This window comes from Scardinius erythrophthalmus, assembly GCF_964197995.2.
Source record: "Scardinius erythrophthalmus genome assembly, chromosome: 1".
Classification (NCBI taxonomy): domain Eukaryota; kingdom Metazoa; phylum Chordata; class Actinopteri; order Cypriniformes; family Leuciscidae; genus Scardinius; species Scardinius erythrophthalmus.
Window position 1 is genome coordinate 40,949,814 of NC_138221.1, and position 25,054 is coordinate 40,974,867.

General features: G+C 37.5%; 1 protein-coding gene across 1 annotated transcript; it reads right to left on the reverse strand.

Annotated features, from left to right (window-relative positions):
* Positions 1-4,518: 4,518 nt before the first annotated feature.
* Positions 4,519-20,748, reverse strand: ezh1 (enhancer of zeste 1 polycomb repressive complex 2 subunit). Its single transcript, XM_081378872.1, has 20 exons — positions 20,418-20,748; positions 18,930-19,077; positions 16,333-16,452; positions 14,195-14,317; positions 13,675-13,792; positions 12,886-13,095; positions 12,213-12,315; positions 10,398-10,561; positions 9,992-10,083; positions 9,734-9,887; positions 9,020-9,201; positions 8,416-8,507; positions 8,260-8,288; positions 7,643-7,768; positions 7,191-7,369; positions 6,771-6,866; positions 6,599-6,680; positions 6,392-6,472; positions 6,218-6,302; positions 4,519-6,135 (listed from the first exon to the last, which is right to left on the reverse strand). The coding sequence occupies exons 2-20, from the start codon at positions 19,062-19,064 to the stop codon at positions 6,078-6,080; spliced, it is 2,229 nt and encodes a 742-aa protein (XP_081234998.1). The 5' UTR covers positions 19,065-19,077; positions 20,418-20,748; the 3' UTR covers positions 4,519-6,077.
* Positions 20,749-25,054: the final 4,306 nt, after the last annotated feature.

Genomic DNA, 25,054 nt, shown 5'->3' on the forward strand with positions numbered 1-25,054 from the left:
CACACAACTACAGACTGAGGGATGTCTGGAAGAAAAAAGAGAAGTACTGGGGATTATGAGGGAGGTAAAATGGCGGAGACTGACGAATGAGTTGCAAATGTGATTTTTTTTTTATGTATCTTTCGCCTTTATGGTAATGTTACCGTATATTTATTTTTCTGTCCCATTATTTTTACAGTGTAATCTGATATTTGGTGCTTTTGGCAGGGTTCAAAATAAGCAGGCTAGAGTCAATTTACCATCTGATCAATGAGCATTGGCAGTGCAGGCCGACTGAAGTGCCTCAGCAACTTTACAGGAAACTGATCCAGGGTTCCCACGGTTACAGAGACTTGGAAATATCAGGGAATTTTAGAATTGTGATTTCCAGGCCTATAAAAAAACGTATTGGAAATGAATACAATCATGTAAATTTGTGTTGAAAAGTAATATTCTTTATAATTATGCCCATCTCAGCAGTGTTTCATTGGTTATAAATTCTCTTTTTTGCATTCAATCTCGATATTATTATTTTTACAAAATGCATATTTTTAAAAATCAAGAATGACTGGAAAAGTCATGAAAATGAACAAAAAAATTCTGTATACCCAATGTAAATCTGTATAGTTATGCCAATTTCACACAGTTTTATTGGTTAGAAAATTCACTTTTTGTGAGTGCGATATCAAAAAAAAGGTTATGGAAATTTCTGTAGTCATTATAAATCTTTCTAGCTGTGTCCATCTCAAAAATATTTTATTGGTTGAAAATTCACTTTTCAATGATTTAAAAATAAATAATACAACTAAAATAAATAATATAATAAAAAATCTGTATTATAATATCATAAATGACTGGAAAAATGTAAAATGCATTCGTCTAATGATGTGGGAGCCCTGTATATTCTATGTGAAATCTTTTTGGCTCATTATTGTGTACTGGCAAAAGTAGTGTAGATTTAAGTGTTTCATAGTCATGCTGTTGTGTTAATAAGATAATCTGCACAAAATGCACAACAACCTTCAGAGTACAAAGTTTTGAAGATGTAGATATGTTTACACATATCTGTTTTATCATCACTGAAACTACTTTATCATATAGTATGGAGGAATATGCTAATGGTATTTAAGTATGTTATACTACTGCCTAAATTCGGTTGCGGCGCTTATAAGAAATGGAGAGTCAAATGGCATTGAATGGCTTCAGCTTCTTTAGAGCACAATGACTTTAATGTGCTGAACAATAATCTGTCTGGGGAAATATTGTTTCTGTGGCATATCAAAAACTGCAGAAAGGTGTTTTTGTGATAGTAGCCATATTGCTTGCGAACAACATTGAGGTATAACATTCATAAAGATTAGGACATTTTTGTAAAATTGGATCCTTGAAAGGTTTACAAGGAAAAGTTTCTTGACTGAAGGCCAATGAGCGATGTCTAGCCATCTTTCCAAGCGTCAGACATGAACGTGGTGTGTTGTACTGTATGTCTCAGAGTTGGTAACACTGATCATGTTGGCATTGGATAGAGAGTTACGTGTTCTTCTCACTGCTGCTACAGCAACACACACCAGCCTTTTCAAGCCATTCTATAGGCATTTCGACACTGAACTTCTTCAAAATGACCTATCTTTATATTTTACAAACCCAATGCAGGCAGGAATACGTTTTCAGCGATCAGAGATTGTTTAAGCTGTTTTCCTGTTCAAGAGAATTCTTCCTGTGGGCCAAAGCAATCTGCTATAGATTTTTATATTAGTGTACCATTCTGTTCAGTCTACATAATATTCATGATTAAAAAAAAAGTATTTTAGACCAGTGATTCCCAACCAGGAAAAACAGGGGGGGGATTTTTCCCCAGTTTATTTTTCAAGGAAAGAAAACATTTTGTAATGCGTGCAAGTTTTATATTTATGTGGTCAGTTTGCATTCATAATACTTTTATTTTCTTCCAACTTTTTTTTCTTCAGTAAAAATGGTAATGGGGTACTTTAGCCTTATTGATGGGCCTATCAGGTACACAAGACTAAAGTTTGGGAACTTTTCTGGACAGACTGCACTTTTATAGTGTGGATCTTCTGCTGGCTTAATGTGTTTACTTGTAGTTGTGGAGTCTACAATCTATAGGGCCTATATATTGATCTGAAAAAAAAAAAAGTAAACGGACTGTTCCTGTTTTAGCTTTGGATCAATAATGGAGTGACAGAAACCCTAAAATGACATCTTTAGAATATAGAGGAACAGCAAACTTAGCATGTTATGGTGGATGTTCTAATATCATAAATTGCAATCTGGTTGTTTAAGGAAGTTCAAAACGAGACCATCTAGATTTTGGACAGAAACAGCTGATATGTTTGCACAAGGTCATGATCGAAAGACTGACAAGTTCAGCACAAATCTGGTTATTGTGCTCGAGAGGCTTTCACACATCCCAGACTGAAGTCCGTGGATGGAAGACTCCCATGTATAAAGTCATGGTTTATTATAAATTCATTCATGCATTTGCTGTAGGACACCATTATTGCTGCTGCTGCTTCTTAGCTGTTTTGATGGCGGTCTTACCCAGAGCTTAGATCACTTTCATCGTCTTTCAGGATGTAAAATGAGCTATTAAAACAAAACAAAAAAAGAGCAAATAAGGTAGAACACATATTATCTTTAGATGCTATGCATTTTGCATGACTACTGCACTTTTCATCGAAATGCAATAAGAAAAAGAAGAATCCGCTGCTTCCAGTGCCAGGCACATGTTCTTTAGTCTGTTTCTTTAACAGAGCCATAAGAGCTTTTATCAAAGAGATTGCTAAATATTCACCCACAGATTATGCTGTTAATGTATATGTATAAATAAAGTGTACTTCTCTTTTTATCATTCTACTTTGTATAAAAAGGCAGGCAAGTGAGACTATTTTGAATAGATGAGTGTTGAATAAGTTCAGCTTTAACCTCATGACCTCTGCCAGGTTTCTAAACCTCTTTTGTCTCTTCTGTTAATCTTTTTTCTTTATGTATCCATCATTCTTTTACTACTTCCCTTCTATCATCCCCTAAACCAGTGGAATATAGACTTTCAATTCATTTTTACTTTGAAAAAGAGTCTTGAATGAAGAATGAAATGCTATTAAATTGCACAGGGATGAACACCTTTCAAAGTCTCCTCATACTTGATATTTCTTTAAAAAGTGAGTATAAATAATTACACCAGACTGGTATTTTTCAAATGAATGTCCATGTGATATGAGAAGACAGCGGCCGGTGTAAATGGATGGTGTTTAGCACTAGTTTTTGTGATGAGTGTTTGTGTAAATGAGGTCTCTGTCAATGCTTTAACCAGCTGCAGCTAAAATGAATGTTACCTCATTGACATACATTTAACTGGATGTTTGAAGAAAACCACATCAGTGATCAGCATGTGGAGGTCTGTTTGCTTCATTTGGAGAAATGTATCAATAAATTCGTGACATTCTCCATAGGGATCCATTTTACATGTAATACATTTTTCATTTCACTAATTCACTGTGAAATATTTTCTTTCTCATCTTTTCCAAATGCACATACATACATACATACATACATACATACATACATACATACATACATACACTCCCGTTTTGACCAAATCGGAAATTATATTTGTTGATATTTGTACTTGGCGCAAACAGTATATACCATTATTTACTTCTCAGTACATCACCATTCAAAAGTTTAGGCTCAGTAAGATTGTGTTTTCAAGGATCCATTAAATTGATCTAAAGTGACAGAAAAGACATTTATATTGTTACAAAAGATTTATATTTCAAATAAATGATGTCCTTTTGAACTTTCTATTCATAAAAGAAAAAGTGCATCACGAAGCAGCACAATAGTTTTGAACATTGATAATAATAATAAATGTTTCTTGAGCAGCAAATCATCATGTTAGAATGATTTCTGACAGATCATGTGACACTGAAGAGTGAAAATTCAGCAAATTTTAAAATATCTTACAATGCAAGTTATTTTTAATGTAATATTTCACATTATTACTGTTTTACAGAATTTTGGATCAAATTAATGCAGTCTTTGTGAGAATAAGAGACTCAAAGAATCTCAAAGACCCTGAACTCTTGATGGATAGAGAAAATGGCATCTGCTGAGAGTAAATGAATGCTTCTGATATTATTTCCTTTCTAGGATTCATGCTACCTTCGACTTTAGAGCTACTAACACAAAGGTTGCAGATTCAGTCTTATGTTGAGGTGATCGCAATCATCTTTTATTACCACTGTGCCCATGAGGTTGATTCAGGGTAATTGTAGGTCCTGTGAATGTGAAACATCTGCCGAAATTATTCCTGTGATAACGCCCAAGGCAAAAGATCAACTAGCTTTGTGAGATCAGACAAAATCATTATAATGCTATCCCTCAAAGTCTTACAAGGAGGTAATTTCAGCTTTGTGGTCAGGTGTGACAAGGTGTTCATTTTGAGTTTTCTTCATTCTTTAGTTCTGGTTTTGATTGTCATTCTCACTGTAAATGACCATGACTGTAGAAACAACACATCCCAAATGACACTTTAATAAAAAGTCTGAAGGAAACGGACTCTTTCTATAATGAATCATTTCAGGCAGACGCAGACATAATGCATGTCTTGAGTTAAACGTGTCAAACACATCACTGCATTTTCTGCTTTTAAACACATCTGTAAATTCGATTGCACTCGACTTTTTCAGAAAGCTCTTTTCTGTGGGCTTCAATGTTTTGGGATAAATATGAAGCACAAAATAGTTCAGATAAAAATGCAACTAAAGACACTAGGAATTATTTTCTCAGCATATTGTCCATATTTCCATTTAGTGGACACGTGAAGTGCCGTTACAATCTAGGGCATATTAAACAAATGTGGTAATTTGGTTTAGCTCTTTATTTTACATAAAATGGTACAATGAAACCAAAACCCTAACACTTGTTAGGCCTATTTTGTACACTCACTCTTAAAAAAGCCTGCTAAACAATATCCTTTAGCTCACAGTTCACATTCAGTCTGTCGGTTTATATGGTTACTTGTTTTGTTTATTTCTACACAACATTAACAATATTTAACCTCATACAGTTTAAGCAGAAATGAAGATTAACTGCCTTAGTGCTATGTTAGTTAGAATAGTAATCTGACAACATGAGCCAGCTTTGTGCAATACAGCAAGCAGCTTACAGTAGAGATAGATAGATAGATAGATAGATAGATAGATAGATAGATAGATAGATAGATAGATAGATAGATAGATAGATAGATAGATAGATAGATAGATAGATAGATAGATAGATAGATAGATAGATAGATAGATAGATAGATAGATAGATAGATAGATAGATAGATAGATAGATAGATAGATAGATAGATAGATAGATAGATAGATAGATAGGGACTGCAAGAGCAATGCACATTACAGTAACAGGCTAACATCAAATGACATCAGGTTGCAGACAAGTTTACTGAAGTTTATTCTAGAAAGAGAAGATACTGACCTGACTGACTATAAGTGCAAATGTAACAATGAAATATTGCTTGATGTTTTGCACTACTGAATATTTTGACCAGAAACAACAACGACGGCTAGGTGTGATGCATTCAGTTTTCAGTTAATATATATTGAGCATATAGAGGTTATAGCTATTTAAAAAAAAAAAACGGTTTACAGAGCCTTTTGAACGGAGAGATTGAATGTATGACAAAACAAAAAAACTTCAAAACAATTGTCTGAACTGGCATTCTTCCTTCCATGACAGAGAAAATGATGCCACCTATCAATGTCCTGTGGAATTGGCGATATAGTGCAAATGTGGAGGAGTGGATTTGTCGATTTGAGGACGCCTTTTGGTTTCTTCAATGTCATTACAAACATCATCACAAAAAAAGTACACAAAAACGCTTGTTCAGACAATTCAGTTAAACCACAGGTTAAGATAGTGACATCACCCTCTGAATGCATCATCAGATCTGTGATGTCGTTACAAAATCATGCCTCATGGGAATTCTTAAATCTCACCCTCAGTGAAGTGCAAAGCATTGTGGGTAGGCAAACATGTTACCAGCTAAATGCGGACACGCTCAAGATGCATATCTACACGTCGGTTTCCCTCTCAATGCCCACATACTTCAATGCATCCGCTTGACTGTACCTAAGAAACAGGAAAAATAAAGTAACGTCACAAAATCATCAATCTCATTAGAATGCATATATGAGTGTTTAACAAAACCTACCTGTAATCAAAAAAGAGCTCTTCTCCTTGTTGTATGGAGCGCTTGGCAAAGATTCCGATGCGGTGATCACCGTTAACCATGACAACTGCAATAATAACCAGTGTCAGACATGATTAATAGCTTCAACTCAGTGTTGTCTTTGCACATTGATAATTATATGATGAAATAAAGTACCTTTTGCGTAACAGTTGGGGTTGACAGAGTGGTTGGCGAATCGTATTTTATTCCCTTTTCGAGTGGCATCCACTACAAAGTCTGGAATAAAATGAAAACACTTGTGAAAACCAATTTATAATATAATATAATATAATATAATATAATATAATATAATATAATATAATATAATATAATATAATATAATATAATGAATCAAGCCAGTACCATTGTTCAAGTTGAACAGAAAGCTGGACATGTACTTGTCATAGATTCTGCCCCTCCGGTCTGCTTCATCCTGGGAAATAAGCTACACACACACGCACACACACAATGCATTAATCAGATCACTAAGAATGTAACAGAAGAATCACGGAATCTAATGCTTATTTCCACACACCTCTCCACAGTACTCAGAGATTAACTCGTTCTTCTGGGCTGGCTCTTTGATAAATGTACCCCACCCTGCAACATCAGATGGAGCCAGGAGCAGGTGCTGGCAAACAGGTTAAACAACATTCACATGACTAAAGCATCTTCAGTTATTTCACTTTGATTGTCAGCATATACCATACTGGATGAAAACTACACTGAAAGATAGATAGCAGTGGTGGACAAAGTAAACAAATCAAGTACTTCGAGTAATAAAAGTAAAAGTAAAAAGTACTGACTGATGCACCACACATATATTTTCTAGCCAGCACTAGTCAGAAGTCAGCACTAATAAGAACATACATTTGTTACTGTCCACCACAGACAGACAGACAGACACACACACGTGTTGATTATTCAGTGTCTCTGAAAAGTAGTTAATTCATACCTTCTTGAGTCCTCTCTGGATGCTGCAGTTCTTGCAGGAGACCTGTTTGCTATCCCAGTGGTCTGCGGCCCCACAGGTCATGCAGAGGTCAGGGTCACACTCCCGCACCGCCAGGTAACACGGACACTGCTTGGTGTTACATTGAGTCTTGCAGCGACAGCCAGGAAACCGATTCTGACCTAGAACCAAAACACAAACATTCACAGGTCACTCTGACCTAGTTTTGCTCTGAGATTTAACTATAATAAAATAAATAAATGTTCAAAATGACATCATTTGAGCGGAGGTCAAAATGGTATGGGGACTTTTTAAAGAAAGTGTTTAATTTCTTCACCGCAATGCATCATCTGATGTTGTTTTGTTGTCGCCCCCTAGTGGTGTGCAGATATTAAGGAACTCATTACTCATGTCTATACTTCATGTATTTGCATGTTCATTTGTGTTGAACTCACACTCTCGATTGCACATGCAGAATTTCTCACAAAAGTTTTGTGTCACCACACATGGACAGGAGCTATCACACGGGTGCTCAGGGTGGTCACATGGCTGATAATTGTACACTTGATTGGATGAGTTGTCTGCACAACAAACAGGGAGATAAAGAAGAGTAATCCAGTCATTTGTGATTGCTGCATAAAGATTAAATAAATAAAAACATTTCTAACATTAACAGAGATAAATAAATGCTGTAAATTGTTGTTCACTGTTATTTCATAATACCTAATGCATTAACTAATAACTGTTACATTTTTTTAACCTATTGTAAAACGTTACTGCAATTTTGTATATTCAATAAGTATATGTAGTAGAATTTAATATTTTAGAACTGAATTATATTGACTACAGATAATAGGCCTTTTGCCATGTTGTATAAGCTTACAATGTAATGCACATAAACAAAACAGACCATTCATTTAATAATTTCAATAATTTGTCTGACTACTAATCGCCAGCCATAACATCATAATCGCCCCAAGTCTCCATGACTTTTCCTTGTGTTTGTCCATTCCTGAACCTGCCAAGCCACTGAAACCACGTCTCAGCCTGGTGTTTCAGTTGAGAGTCTTACCTTTCTTCAGCTGTATCTTTGCCCATAATCTACCAAAAAAAAAAAAAAAACGCTGTTGAACTCTAGTGTTCGTATTTTGAATCTTTGTATGTTCGTATCTTACTACAGCATGAATCTGATTGGCGGGTGAAGGTGGAGAGTGTGTGAACATCTTGCCTGTGCTTTCGTTTTTTCTTCTGAGGTGAGATCCCACCATCCTCCAGGGGAACACGGTGAACCAGCATCTCTTTCACTGCAAACTCGTAGACCTGACACAAACACACAGAGACATAAGCAAGCACAGACAGAGCATTGCAACATGTACATTCCCCCACACACACCGCAACACTTAATGGGCGTTAGTCAGTACTTTGAAACCCAACTGAGACGTAACCACTCATTATCATGTTGATCTTTGCCATATGAGCTCGCACACACACACACTCAAAACAAGGCTCTTCTAGAAAAAGATTTGGACGATTCCCTAAATAAAAGAAAAACACACGATTTGAGGTAATCACATTTCCAGTCAGCCAAACCACATGTCTTTCTGGGAAAAACTCACAGCCACACATGCACACAGCCTTACATTTAAACAGTCTTTGCTTTTGAGTAAATTCTGTAGAACTTTCTGCACTTTCAATATAATTGCATTCACTTTAAATCTGCAGTATTGTACTCCTTTACAAAGGTACATCATCAAACAAGCATGATTTGCTTTTAAAACTCATAGCAAAAGTTACATATTTGACCACCTGTTCTTTGTCATTTTTGAACATACCTCTCTACACGTCTTGGTGCCAATCAGTCGTGCAATAGAGCAGAAGTTGTTGTAATATGTGCCGCGCAGGACTCTAAACAGAGACTCCTCTGCTCCGCCCCACTGAGGAGGTGGCTTGGACTCCTCTGCTCCTTCCTCTCCTGGTCTCAGTTTGGTGGGACTGGGACACTGAGAGTTACTCTCTGACACACGAACATTCACACAGGTAAATGTGAGGTTTTTATCCAGCATTTATTTGAAGTAGAAATCTGTATCATTATAAATGCTCTGGTGCAATACAGTCAAACAACTATGGAAGCTTGTTTCCACCACAGAAAAAAACATTTTAAAAGATAACTGCGACTTTTTCATCTCACAATTGCGAGTTTACATCTTTATTCAGAATTGCGTGATATAAAGTCGCAATTGTGTCTTATAAAGTCAGAATTGCGAGATATTAACTCTCAATTCTGAGAAAAAAAAGTCAGAATTGTGACATAAAAAGTTGCAATAACCTTTTTTCTTTTATTCTGTGGCGGAAACAAACTTCCATTTACAACTCACCTCAATGGGACAAGAGTTCTTTTTTTTATTATGGCAAGTCTATTTTTATCAATGGAATGTTTGCTATTTTGGTCTTTATTAACCCTTTATCCACTGTGACTGTACATTAAGGTGTGGATATGCACATTTTGTTTTGTATGTTTGTGTTTATGCACATTGGTGTGTGTGTACCTGAGGAGCTGGTATCGTGGTCGCTGTCTCCTTCTTTTCCCTCCTCACCGGAGCCTGTGCGGCCACATGAACTTGAGGGGCGGGGCTGTCGGCGTCGATGCCGGGGCCTTTGAGACCTCAGTATGTTTAGATCAGCAAACTCTTTTGCCCCTTTCTGTGACCAAAGAAGGGTGAAAGATAAAGATTATTAATAAGTAAATAGGTTCTAATTCAATTATAAATTGACAATAAAGTCTTGAAATTGTTAGAAAACTGTACCTGCAGCAGGAAGCAGTCCAGTCCACAGGGCTCTGTCTCCATTCGGATCTCTTTATTCTTCCTCTTATATACATTAGGAGATGCATGAAAAGCTGAGCACAAACAACATGAGCGTTTCATTTACGTCCATTCTGAGAGATTCGATCACAAGTGGTCAGCACTAAATACAGTGGTAAATAAGGCCCAAAACCCCATTTGGAGGCAGTAAAAACATGTGTGACTACATCACATTTGTAGTATAAATCTTGGCTGACCACTTGTGATCAGATCATTTGAGACTAACTTTAATGGCTGTTTTAAACAGCTATCTGTATGTTTGATTCACTGATCAAGACTGTACAATATGACAATAAAACATCAAAATAATTTGCACTGCAGACTAGAGAAGAACATTATAATGTCTTACGGTGCAAGAAGCAGTCGTATTTAAAGCAGCGGCGACAGAAAAGTGTATGAAAAGAGTGCAGACTTTGCTCTCTCTGAACAGATTTGGCAAAGGGGCCGTCTATGCTGGGCGTGCAGAGAGGAGGCAACTTCACAGGGCTGGATGGCTCCAGGAGATCCTTATACCTGCAAGAGAGAGAAAAATACAGTTACATTATTACTTGCAATAGCAGCAAAACAAAATTGCAAATCTAAAACTGTATGAACGCGTGATATTCAGAGCATCAGGACGTCATGAGCATCATGAAATGAGAAATGCTAATCTGCCTTTAGACTGTTCAAAAGTTTGGGGTCTCATGTGATTTGAAAAATACAGTAAATAATATTGTAAAATATTATTACAACTTAAGATAACCGTTTTCTATTTGAATATATTTTAAAATGTAATTTATTTTCAGCATTACTCAAAAAAACTTTATTATTATTTATCATCAATGTTGAAAACAGTTGTGCTGCTTAATATTATTATGGAAACCATGATTCGTATTTTAAGGATTATTTGATGAATAGCAAGTTCAAAAGAACAGCATTTAATTGAAGTATAAATCTGTATCATTATAAATGTCTTTACTGTCACTTTTGATAATTGTATGTATCATTGATCATTTGTCAATAAAATTATTCACGAAATAAAGACTTACTGACCCCTAATCTTTGAATGGTAGTGTATGTGGGAGAACAGTGCATTATATGAGGATTTATAGTATGTGAATCAATTTGTCTAAGTGTCCTATTTTTATGGTGTCAAAGATCAGTAGATACTTTTAGCATTAGTTCACCCAAAAAATGAAGGGTGACACTTTCCTTAAAGCCTACTTACTGACCCTCGTGTTGTTCAAAAAACATTATTAACAGCCGTGGTCACTAGTATGAACTGTAATTTTGTGTGTAATTTATATTTTGTATGTGTATTCAATGTATTTTTTGTTCCAAGAAAAAAAAGAAAAAGTTTGGGGTGAATAAAATGATGACTGAATATTCTGTTATGGATGACCTGTCCCTTTAAAGTACTGAATTAGTTTTACAATAACAAATCAGGGCATTTAATACAACTCTCGCCCACAGATTTCCCCCAGCCAGCGGAAAGAAATAAAATGAGCACAGCTGGTGGAACGAACAATGATGACATGAAACAGTAAACAGTTGGATGATAATGCAGACTGTGACGGGTTTTTGTTTCCACTGCTGCTGCGAGGGCTGCACAGCCAGCTGACAGCAGAGCCAGAGGAGCTTCCCATGAACCTTCATTTACCACGGCTTTAAATTGGCATGACATATTCTTTCCTACTCAAGTGGAGAATGTGCATGCATGTTAGGTTTGCCATTATGGTTGTATAAGATTGTTGAATAAAGCTTATTTGTGGGGACTGCATTGTTCACAGTGTGTGCAACTTTGAGATTAAATCAAAATAAGTTCAACCGAAATGAATTGGATTTAACTGGACTGAACTGAAAATCCATCTAAAACAAGCTCTCCTGTTTGTCCAAATAATGGAAGACAGGTGAGTGTTCAGAATCAGAAAAGAAAGAAACATTTGAAAAGAGTTATTAAAATACACAGTTCACATTTACATATACTAAAGTTTCACTATTAAAGAGATCAGATGTTGACAGATGTCGTGGGATCGACGCACATGCTCTACATGTTGCACATTTGGGAGAGCCAGGTTTGAATCCGGCCTGCTTCACATTCTAATCTCATTCCTTTCTAAAAGGGAAGTCTAAACACACACACACACACAAACAAAGAGTTCAGATGTTCAATAGTGTGGCCTACTTGTTCTTCAGCTCCTCCATGGTGCCTTTGTATGGAAACATGGACGCAATAGCTGTGAAAATCTTGTCGTGAGGAATCTTCTTATTGGTGGACAGCTCTCTTCCTGGTGATGGAAAAGCATTAATAAAATCAGCATTGTCCGGAATTTGACATATAAAGTAAAAGCAGACTAGTGTTTAAGTGTGTGTGTGTGCATGTTTCCCCTGCTGTGGAGTAAGGGTTAGTGTGTACTGTAATGGGATTCTGGCCTAAAACAAACTGAGTGAACAAACAGGTTTACCCAGCTCTCACAGGGAATAGAGGTGACGCTCAGAGCAAACAATTGCACGCAGACACAGACACACTGATGGGCAACACATGTGCGTTCTAGTCTATTTGTTGTTCAACCAGTGAAATTCAACTGCAAATTGTCTTTTAAAAGCCCTAATTCTATGGTAATTTGACACAACATATGGCCATTAAACTTAATTTATTTATTGGTTTAAAGATCAAAATACAATTGGTTTTGTACAAAATACAAAAAACACAATACCATTACACAATTCAGGTTATTAGTCAGTAAACTCAACCTTCCTTTAAAAATGAATACAATTAAATGAAATAATTTAAACAAACAAATAATAGCTTTATCCAATTTTATTTTATTTATTTTTTCTGTTCAAAACCAACTCACCTTCAGCAGTGCTCCTCTTTCTCTTGAAGAAGCCAACAATTGACTCCTCTGGTCCTTCTGCAGCACTTTTCTGCATGCCTTGCTCATCCTCCTCCTCCTTATTCTCTGCTCTCTCTCTGGGCTCTTCCTCCTCTTCTTCCTCTGGGTCTGAGTATTGGCTCAATGCCTCCACCAGCTCCTTAAAGATCTCATCATTTATGAATCCTCCCTCTGTTATCAAGGTACAAGATACTTATGTACACCACACTGCCGCTCTAACATTCACAAACATATGATATATTGATATCACAACTGGAACAGCATTACATTACTACTGAAAAGTTTAGGTTACTATTGAAAAAAATGCTAAACTTTTTATTCATCAAAGAATCCTGAAAAAATGTTACGCAGCACAACTGTTTTCAAAATTGATAATAATAAGAAATATTAGACTGATTTATGATGACTGGAGTAATGATGCTAAAAATTGAGCTTTGATTCACAAGAATAAACTGTATTTTAATCGAAAACAGTTCATTTAAAGTGTAATAATATTTCACAATATGACTGTTTTTATTGTATTTTCCATCAAAAAATGCAGCCCAAACTTTTGATGGTAGTATATGTTAGGATTAAGTGGTAATGGTAATAACTGTCAAATAATTTTATAGCCATTTTTACTGAAACTTATTCACTTTCTTTACTCTTGCGTCTTTAAAACGTTCAGGTCTTTCTAGAAGAGATTCAGTCCAGTTCTAGTGACGCCTCTGGTAATGGGTGTGAATACGTACAGTATTTTGTGATGCTCACCTCTGTCACCATGCACCCCGTCATAATTGTCAATAAGCTCTTCCAGGAAAGCCTCATCCTGTTCCAACACCTCGTCTCCCATGTAGGGGATATTATGCAGAAACGTCTCATCTTCCACCTCAGAAACAAAAAGAGGGGGAAAAGACGTTAGGAAGAAGGCTGTGATTTTTCACTGCATTAGTGAGTTTTTTAAATGAGAGAGAAATGCACGATATTGTAAATGTGTATTGCGAGTGGGTGTTTTTGTATATGCCTATATTTGTGCCTGTAAGCGAGTGTAGGCGTTTAAAGACGCACATCCTCCTCTACCTGAGAGATGATTTCAAAAACACATGCTTAGGGCTGTCAGAACATGTGAATGCGCTGCTGCAGGGTGACCTACTTTCAAAATGACCAGTGCCATAAAATGATGCTTTTCTCTCTCCTTCTTATTCTGCAGACGCAGGCTGCTAATGGTGATCACGATTGAGTGCTTTTAATGTGGTAATGTGTGTGTGTGTTTATTGTCCACATCCAGTACCATGAAGTTCTGCTGCAAAGGGGACCAGGAGTACATGAATGGTATCCCAGCAACAGTTGTCAAGGGACGCATGGCAACTGCCTGGTTCGGAAAGGACGGAAAGCCAAACTCTACCATGCACAACTGTGATCGGAAAAGAAAAGGAACACAGGAAAACAGATGATAAGTCAAAGTGTCACACAAAACTATTAGAGAACTGTTATATACTGTTATATATAGTAATTAGCCAATGTAATTTGAAAATATTAATTTGATATTAGTTGAATTTGAATTTCTCAGATTACAAACAGATCACTGAATAAAAATAAATAATTATCTACTATTAAAGGAAATTTTCACCCAAAAAATTTTATTCTGTAATAATTTACCATCATGCTAATGCAAACCGAAATTACTTACTTTATCAAGAAAACAAAAGAAGAAATGTTAAATTTCTAAATTTGTCACTCCTTTCCATGCATTTTACAATAAATATATGGACTGAGGCTTTCAAAAAGGATGTACAAACATAATAAAAGTAGTATTTTCAATGCATGCACTGTAATCCAAGTCTGAATTTTCTGAGTCAAGTTGAACTGATGAGGCTAATTTGTTGCAAAATCATTTCAATCATGAGTGAATTATTTAAACAGCATTTATTGGCATGGGGCATGGAATATACATATGCTTGATTTTGGCGGACAAAATCTGCTGCGCTGCTGAGCAAATACAAGAATTTGTTCACCTTAGTCAAAATAACATGCATAAAGTGCTGTTGCTGCAAGAATATATTAAAACCCCTATAGCAGATCTCTACAGGTGGAACTGGGGAGGAGGAGGGGCAAACAGAGGTTTTCATAATCGTGCAGCATGGAGATCGCAGGCTAGGGTATGAAATATATGTGGTTATGTGGATTAGGAAGTACGCCTGGTTGGCTAATGCCACTGCGCTAGTCCGCTAGGCTAGAGGAACAAATCAGTGCACGATAAGAGTTTCATGACTTAACTATGTATTTAGACCAGTTTTGTGCACTAGATCAACTGATTCATTGAAAAGATTCACAATTCATAAATGTTTCTCTCATAAACATGGTAATGAGATCAAAGGTGGATATCAAAAGTGTTAGAGACTTATATTTTTTGTCTGTTCATCACTCAAAGCTTGTATGGCTTCAGAGGGAAAATAATTCACTAATCATACAGACCATTTATGATACCTACATAACTTTCTTGTGTCCTTTTTGAAGCTTGAAAGCATCAGTCCCGCTTTACTGTAATTGCATTGGGGGGGGGGGGGGGGGGGTAAATAATGAAGGTGAGTAAATTAAGGTGAAGGTGAGTAAATAATGAAAGTGTTTAAATTTTGGGGGTGAACTATCCCTTTAAAATATTACACCAAATCAGTGATACAAACTACTAGATAGAAGAATCAAATTGGGTACAAATGTGTACTAGAGGATATACATTTGCAATTGTGATTTGTGATCATAATCCACTAATCAAAAAAATATTTGGTTTGGTGTATCTAAAGAACTTAAAGTATGGTATTGTTTTGCAGAGCTGTTGCATGCAGGATCCAGCTGTGCTGGTATGTGGAGCAGTCTCTCTGTTTTCCACAGAGAACTAAGCTTTGCTGTGCCTGCCGGCTGCTTTTATTGTGGATATCACAGGAGTTTTAGATATTGAGCGCTCACTTGGCAAACATACAAATACATTTTTGGCAACAGAGCAATTTTATAAAGTGAAAAGAAAATCCCACTTTGCTGCATTTTTACCGGTCTACTGGTAATATTTGCCCGGACTAATTAATTAGAGGTTAACTGTGCCACAGTAAGTCCATTAATAACATCATTAAGTTGATCTAAACACTTGTCAGGTAGGATATGATAAAGTGGGTTCTGCAGGAAATAAGAAGGCAAACTGTGGCACCTGATCTTGAGTCATTACTGGCATTTTGTTTGAATAAATTAGGTTTGGAAAATGGCAAGGCAAAGCTGACTATGTATTGATTCAGCTCATAAATCAGCTAGAGGGGACAGTCTTGTGCTGAATTAGCAGCAGGTTCAATTCACTGTAAAGCGATCTAGTGTCATAGAGCAGATGCAGGATGACTGACAGCGGTTAGTGGTAGTCAAGGTCCCCGGCTGTGTCATTCTTGCCTTTTTGTTGGGCAGAGAAGTTGTGGACAGAGGAATGGACTGGATTCGGAGCTTGGACCATTCCTCATTCAGCAGCTCAGTTCTTCCTTCAATCTTAAGGCGATTCGACTGGAATAGAGCCTGAGAAAAACACACACACACAAAGACTCAGCCTAATAGTTATAAAGACTGAATTACATGCATTGGAAGATACATTTAAGAAATTAGAATGGCATAGAAAAATATCGAGAAAAATAAAAGAAAGTAGAATGGTGAAAAAATCTAAAAGATATGCACTACCGTCCAAGTTTGTGGTATGTAAAAAAAAATTTATTTATTAAATCAAAAATACTTTAAAAACAGTAATATTATTACAATGTAAAATAACTGTTTTCTATTTGAATACATTTTAAAATGTAATTTATTCCTGTGATGGCAAAGCTAAATTTTCGGCATCATTACTCCAGTCTTCAGTGTCACACGATCCTTCAGAAATCAGTCTAAATATGAGGATTTGCTGCTCAAGAAACATTTAGTATTATTATCAATGGTGAAAACATCTGTGTTACGGTGTATGTAGCCAGGAAGACGAAGACACCGAAGAATAAGGTTCCAACACAAAAGTTCACTTTTCATCTAATCCCCAAAAGGTAACATCAGAACAGGTAGCAGGACACTCACACTCACACTCACACTCACACTCACTATAACGGTGACCGGACAAGGAGTGTAGGTGAAGGAACAACTTAAGTAGTAAACTTAAACGAGGATAATTAATCAAACACAGCTGACGCATTTGAACTAATAATGACGGTAACCAAGTAGATGGATGAGTGGCGGGAATCTGAACAAGGAAGACACGTGACAAATAAAAACAAACTGAAAGTCCATGAAAACGAAACTAAACTATACTGAATGGTGACAGAAAGCCCCCTCCGGCAAGGTGCGACCTCGTACCGTAACGGAACGAAGACAGAGGGAGGTATGTGGGGGTGAATGGGGAGTTCCAGAGGATGTGGCGAAGGGCTGATGATAGCAGGACGACCATACAAAGGGCTGGTGATGGCAGGACAACGAGACCCAGATGGTACAGGTGGAGGAAGTCTGAGCCAGAGTTCTACATAGCCGACAGTCCATGGCAGAGACGAAGGCGGAAGGAGCCAAGATGTGGGAGTTGTGGCTGTCGATTTCTGGGAGTTGTGGCTGCCGATGACCAACGAAGATGAGTGCCCCGGATCCGAAGGTGCAGACGGAGGGCCGCTGGAGGAGCTGAGCGACATCGCTGGTGCTAGAGACCCAGGCAATGTCACGGCGACGAGCATCATAGGTTGAGCCAGAGTACCCGAGGACTGGGGTGATGCCGTTGAGACTGAGGACAGAGGTGATGCTGATGGGAGGAAGGAGCCCACTGCAGCCGTAGGGGAGAAGGGACGGAGCGCAACGGATGGCCCGTATGTCCGTGGCGTAGGTAGGGCGATGACTGACCAAGGGGGAGCGGGTGAGACGAGGGAACCCGGTGGAGTCACTAGGCCGAGTGTCCCTAGTGGAGCCGAAGGTGGAAGGAGCCAGGACGGAGCCGACAGGTCACCAGACCGAGATGGAGCGAAGGGATCCGAGGCCGGAGGCAGAGCCGCAGGATCCTCTAGTGCTGGCGCTGCTGATGGTTGCTCGACCTGCGGCTTGACGTCCCGGTAGGGCATCTCCAGAGATGGCGTAGGGCTGCAAGCTTCAAGCAGTGATAGGGCTGGAGGACTCAACTTTCTAGGCGATGGTGAACTCTGTCCTCTTAGCATCAGGCTCTGGCTCACACGTCACGGCGGGTGGTCCCTCAACGTTTGCGGGGGGCTCTCGTGCATTCTCCGTGGTCTTCAGGTTCTCGTCGTTAAGAGGGCAGATGACGGCAAGACGGAAAAAACGAGAAGAAAAAGAAAGAAAGCCTGTGCTCTCCTGAGCCACCTTGAGGAACATAGCGTTCCAATCCATGTTTGGTCCGGTCATATTCTGTTACGGTGTATGTAGGCAGGAAGAAGAAGACACCGAAGAATGAGGTTTCAACACAAAGTTTACTTTTCATATAATCCCCAACAGGTAGGTGCAGGTAAAGGAACAACTTAAGTAGTAAACTCAAACGAGGATAATAAATCAAACACAGCTGACACATATGAACTAATAAGGACGGTAACCAAGGAGACGGATGAGTGGCGGTAATCTGAACAAAGACACGTGACAAATAAAAACAAACTGAACGTCCATGAAACGAAATAAACTGAATGGAATGGTGACAATCTGTATATTTTTTTAAAGCTGTGATACATTTTTTTAGAATCTTTGATGAATAGAGTGTTGTTGTTTGTTTAAAGGAATTTATTGAAATAGAAATCTTTTGTAACATTATAGATGTCTTTACTGTCACTTTTTATCTATTTAATGCATCTATGCTGAATAAAAGTATTAATTTCTTTAAAAAAAATTCACAGTAATTTCTTTATGAACAGTAGTGTATAAAAAAACTTTGTGAGAAGTGAGAAAAGAAAAATACAGAATAAAATATAGTGAGAGGTCTAACAGAGTAAAAGTAAGAAGAGTAAAAAAAAAAGCAACTGCAAAAGGCCTTCTACCTTGACCTCCTCAGCTTTGCGGAAGCGTTTCAACTGTCTTAATCTCATGTACTCAGACTTGACTCTCTTCTTCCATTCCAGCAGACTGCGGGGAGGCTTTGCAGTGCAGGACCGGGGACCTGACACCTCCTCCATCGCAGGAGCAATGCTTATGCATGTAATAAAAAAACATAGTTTAGCTCACATTCAGAAAACACTGACATAAAGCTGGGGAAAAAACTGAATGTTTAAGGATTTTATAAAATGTACAACAAAGACAAGTAAGGATATAAAATAAAATATTTCAAATTCATTACTGTCTAAACTTTCTGTCCAAAATGTATAATACATTACACAATGTGTGTGTGTGTGTGTGTGTGTGTGTGTGTGTGTGTGTGTGTGTGTGTGTGTGTGTGTGTGTGTGTGTGTGTGTGTGTGTGTGTGTTTAATTAATTCATAGCCTATATATATTTGAAATGTGGTCACTTATTAAGAGTTAGTAAGGTAATTGTTATATTTAGGTATTGGGTAGGATTAAGGGATGTAGAATATGATCATGCAGAATAAGGCATTAATATGTGCTTTTTAAGTACTAATAAACAGCCAATATCCTAGTAATATTTATGCAAATAAGCAACCAGTTAATAGTGATAAATGGATCCTAAACAAAGTGTTACCAGAAATTTCAGTCTAAAAAATATAAATTGTAAATACATATAATAATTGTGCATAAAATGTATTTACATTTATTCGTATGATTCTATATCATCTTCATGTGAAACATATTCTCTGGGATGTGATAAACAGCACCTTCCAGAAGGGTTCCCGTCAGAAGTGACTCATTCTCTTTCACAGACACACACACTCAAGGGACCTATAAATCGCATTCATGACTCAAACTTTATCATTCAGTAGTGACTCGACATAGGACTCACTCACTGCCCCCTGCAGTTCACAAAACACAACTATCATTCCGCATTATACACCATTTAAAGGTCTCCAATTCAGATTAGTACTTAAGATTAACGAAACTCGATAATCACTAAATTGAAATGGCAAAAACGCGTTGGCTGTCAGAGAGCAAAACTGGTTATGCAAACAGCATCCAAGTGACACTGCACTGGAAAACACGCGCTCCTCGAGCGTACACACTGGAAGTGGGCGTGTCTCTCTCGCGAGCTCATTTCACCACGGTGCGGATAAGTGCGTAGTACACTTTTCACCATTTCTTAACCTTCAAATACTGTTTTCTCGAACTTTCGAGAAACTAAAATGAAATGTGAAAGGTTTGAAAATGAATAGCGTAAGACTACACGGGCCACGAACGAAAGCGTTCATAATGAAGGACGCTAAGCGTCAACAACGCCACACGTTGAAAATATTTGCACGAGACGCTATGAAGCAAACGATACACGCTGAGACGATTTAAACATGTCGTACGCACGTGCTCTTTCTCTCTCGCACATGCTGGACAACGATACTTATTATCGCTGTCGCAGTTTGAAATACCTTAAGAGTCCCTGGCTTCTCCTTCCTTTAAATCCTCGCGAATCAGCTTCGGCTTCAAGTATGCAGCAAAGAAGTCCGCGTGCCCAAAAACAAACGTCCTATAGTGAAAAACGGTGTCCTGGCTACCGACCCACTGCAGATATCGGTGCCAGAATGTGTGTGTTGACGAGCGCAGGGGATGTGAGGATTCCTCGGTCGTCCGTGAGCATGTCGAGATTGTAGTTGTACAGTTAAGAGCTGCGCACTTGGTTGGCACGGTCAAAGCACAGGGTGACGTCTTTATTATGAACATACTCCAGCTCTCTTTGGCTGGACCACAGGCTGCGAGTGCACTGTGGAGGAAATTAATAATGCAACTTATTTTCTGAATAATTAAAATACTAAATACAAACATGTGCATGAGCTCTGACATTTAATTGTCAGAATTAAAAATGATAATTAACCGAATGATAATAATGATTATAGCCTATATGTTTATTATTATTATTAGTAGTAGTAGTAGTCCCTAAAAGCGTGCTTTATTACAATACTATTTATTTTTTATTTTTTAAGTATTTTAAATATGAAAGTTCTGGTGACAAAAAAAAACGTCTGCCATATAAACCATTTAAGTAAGTAGTGTGCTTTATAGCAATACCTAATCATATGTAGACGTGATATGTACACGTGGATGTTAATATATGCAGAGACAGAAGTCTCCGCGCAAAGGGGCTTGGCTTGAGGATCCAATGCTTGTTGTTTTGACACGGTTCCTTTGAGATCCGCAGCATAGCATGTACTGTTTTCCTCCAGAGAGCGAGCGAGGGCAGCGAGTATGGCAAGCCGTTTTAGCATTAAAGGGATAGTTCACCCAAAAAAAGAAAATTCTGTCATTTACTCACCTTCAAGTTGTTCCAAACCTGTGTGAGTTTCTTTCTTCTGCTGAAAACCAATGAAGATATTTTGAAGAATCAGACGGTTGATGTGCCCTAGTAGGCCTAGGCTATGTTTTTCCCATACTGTGGAAGTCAATGGGGTCCATCAACTGTTAGGTTACTGACATTCTTTAATATCTTATTTTTAAGATATCCCTAATATTCCTGGCTCTACTAGTTGTAATTCAGGAAAAATTCCAAATCCAGATATCTATTCTGCAATTTTGACTTGTCGTAATTGGAATTAAGATATCTACATGATTCTGACAAGTCATAATAGGCCTACATTTGAGATATCGACAATGTTATTCTCACTATAGTCATATTCTCCAATTGGCTGAAATTGGTTTTAACTAGTAAAAATTGTAATTAAAGATATCTATAATTGCTGTTTTTTTACTAGGAATCATTCTAATTTAAAGATATCTTAACTTTATCTCAAAGTAATGTATTACTAGTCAAATTACAATTGTAGCAGGGGCGTTTCCTCCGAAGAGTCAAGGGACAGTGCCTCCTCAAAAACATTGGATGAGAAAATAATCCATATTGCAAAAATAAAACAATGCAAATATAACAAAGTGTGACATTAAAGACTGTTTAATCACTTGTTTTTCTAAAGTAACACTGTCTAACAGCGAAACCAGCAGGTGAAGTTACAGCTGGAGCCGGCGTCTCTCTTGGTTCCCCTGAGCCCGTTGACTTTTAACAGACCCCCTGAAGTCTGCGGTGGATTCGATGGGGGTAATTGAGAATGAATGGGAGAATAGTATTGAGAGCAGGCGCGCTCAACTCCCAAATCGTTTATGGGTGTGAGTAATAAAGACGTTATCAAAAATAAAGATGAAAAAATGAATGGGGGAAGTCACTTGAGAGGAGGCAATGCCTCCATAGCGTTATGATTGGTTATGATTGGATTGGTTCACGCGATAAATCACACCTCTTGTTTTCGAGCGTGTTCTGCGTTCGTGAATCAGTCTGAACGAACAAAATGATGGTGTTAATGGGAAGTCTAATGAAAAAGTAAGTTAACAGCTCTTTCACTTAGATATCACTGCTTTATGTCATGCCGAAATCAAACTTGAAATGGTCTGAAAACATGATGACTGTGCGGGTTTTTAGTGAGCAATCAGCTTGGGGAAATTAAAGATAGGCCTACATCTTCGTGTCTGTGACCAGTGTTTACTGAGCATGACTGATGATCTGAAAAAAGGGGGTCTTAGAACAGCTGAACATCAGTTCACAAATAAAATATATTGTTTTATTATTTTGGAATAAATATAAAAATGCTTAAAACACTAACTTGGTGAGATTTATAGGCCTACTTGGTTCTAATAAAAAGAATTACATAGTTGAATACAAAATAGAATCGTATTGTATCTTTTTAATGTAAAGGAATATTTAACCAGGAAAATGTGACAATATTAAGTGTCTGGGACATGAATTTAGATTTGATTTGATTTATTTAAAATAATTAATTTAACTGTGAGGACTTTGCCTACTCATCTCAGAACACTAGCCTAGATACTGCAGGCCACTAAATTGTAGATATCTTGAATTGGATTTTTGATTAGGCATAACTTAAAGAGATATCTTGAATTGGAATTCTTCCTCATCTAAATACATCAGCAATGTAATTATGGATATCTCAATCTGATTTTTGACTAGAAAGACATTTCTCAAATGATGTCTCAAATTGAATTTCTTACTAGTGCAATTATAATTGCCGATATCTCTAATTATCATTCTGACTAGTCAAAATATAACGATGACTTGTCGAAATACAATTGTAAATATCTAAAATATGTTTATGGTTAATCAAACCGTAGTTTTACATGCCAATCCCACCTGCCATACTGCGTGAGGTCCGCCCGCCGCGCTACACTGAAGACTCTGCCCTTCTCTGCAAGTCACACGCGAGCCAACGAGAACGCGCTCGAAAGATAGCAACGCAGTTTAATAGTAGGCTAGGCCCTATATAGGCTACTGCTATTAAAAAATCAAATTTAAAAAAGAATAGTAGAGTGATAGTGTAGTAATGCAACTGCTACACATGCAACTTATAAGGAGTGTGTGTGTGTGTGTGTGTATAGTTGCATGTGTAGCTGTTGCATTACTACGCTTTCACTATACTATTGTTTATTTATTTATTTTATTGTTTAATAGCAGTAGCAATATAGGGCCTACTATTAAACTGCGTTGCTATCTCTCGAGGGCGTTCTTGTTGGCTCACGTGTGATTCATAAAAGAAGGTTTTTGACAGACAGATGTTGTGATATTTTCCGCTAGATGTCGCCATATAGCCATTTATTGTTAAATCTTGGTCCTATTTTTTAAAGCGATAGTTTACCCAAAAATAAAAAGTCTTACTCAAGTTCCAAGTTGTTCCAAACCTGTCTGGCTTTCTTTCGTTCGTGAAACACAAAAGGAGATGTTAGGCAGACGGACGGTCTCATTCACCATTCTTTGTATGGAAAAATAGCCATATAGGCTATGCAATGAAAGTGAATGGGGACTCCTTTTGTGTTTCACGAAAGTCAAGTTTGAAACATAGGGATTTTTATTTTCAATATTTTTTTGCCTTAATATCCCATTGACTGTATAAGTTCCCTGCCTATATAGCATTAGGCTACTAAGAAGAAAAAAAATGTTGTCATGGTTGCAGGAACAATTGGTATTTGGTTTGGTTTCGCAGATCAATAGCTTTAGGAAAAAGTTTTTTTAAACAGACAGTAGAGCATGCACTTTAAACTGCATGCTTAGTGCACGTGATACCGTGACACTCATAGGCCTACATCTAGAAAAGACATAGTGTAGATGTAGACAAGTTCACCAAAAAAAATAATGATTATAATAATAATTGTCATTCTAAAAATGTATGACTTTTTTTCTTGAGGAACATAAGAGATTAACAGATTTTGTCTCAGGGTTTTTTGTCCATACAGTGGAAGTCAGTGCCCAAACTGTTTCTTCAGAAAACTATTTTGTGTTCCACAGAAGAAAGTCATGCAGGTTTCGAACATAAAGGGGAGTAAATTTTCATTTTGGGGTGAACTGTCCCTTTAAGTAAGGATACATTCTGAACATTTGTAATGAACTTTTAGTTTTTGTGCTGTTTACAGATTTTTTTTCTTTTCTCTTACAATTAAAACTTTCCGATACTGACATTGTGTGTGTGTTGGTTTGAGCTTATGCAGACTTGGCTAAAGACTGGCATTGTGCAGGTGTTTTAACTTCTTTTGTTGGTGTAGGGTTGAGGTGGAATTGCTCATCAGTTCAGTATGTGATAGATAGAGTGGTAACACAATTTTTCCTCTCACCCTTATCTCAGTAATGGGCCCATCCTAACGGGGTTTTCTCAGTCCAGTCCGGTGTTTACCTTGGACCTCACAACAGAAGCAAGCACAGGCAGAAAGATAGACATAAGAGGGAGGTCTTATCTATGGAAAGTTTTTAATTATGTGCAGTGTAAACCCTGGATGTTGGTTTTGGCTCGTCAAATAAAGATTAGTATCAGCCGGTGTGTGAGGTACTGAGGGTGAGGGATGGCCTCTTTGCTCTGAGGTCGTAGTTTAGAGGATGAGATGAAATATCAGAGGGGCTGTGACATTTACAGCTCCAGATACAGGGGCTTTAAAGCATGTAAATGCAAAAGTGTATGAGCTTTCTGTATGAGAATGATATATGAAAACAAAAGGAAAATCTTATATTAGCCTATAATAGTGT

Excerpts from the sequence above, each read along its gene's own strand:
- ezh1 (XM_081378872.1), bottom strand. The coding sequence starts at position 19,064 with ATGGAGGAGGTGTCAGGTCCCCGGTCCTGCACTGCAAAGCCTCCCCGC. Across the intron at positions 7,370-7,642 it reads CTGCATGTGCAATCGAGAGT|GTCAGAATCGGTTTCCTGGC; the intron begins GTGAGTTCAACA and ends TTTTGGTTCTAG. Across the intron at positions 6,303-6,391 it reads CCCCAACTGTTACGCAAAAG|TTGTCATGGTTAACGGTGAT; the intron begins GTACTTTATTTC and ends TTATTATTGCAG.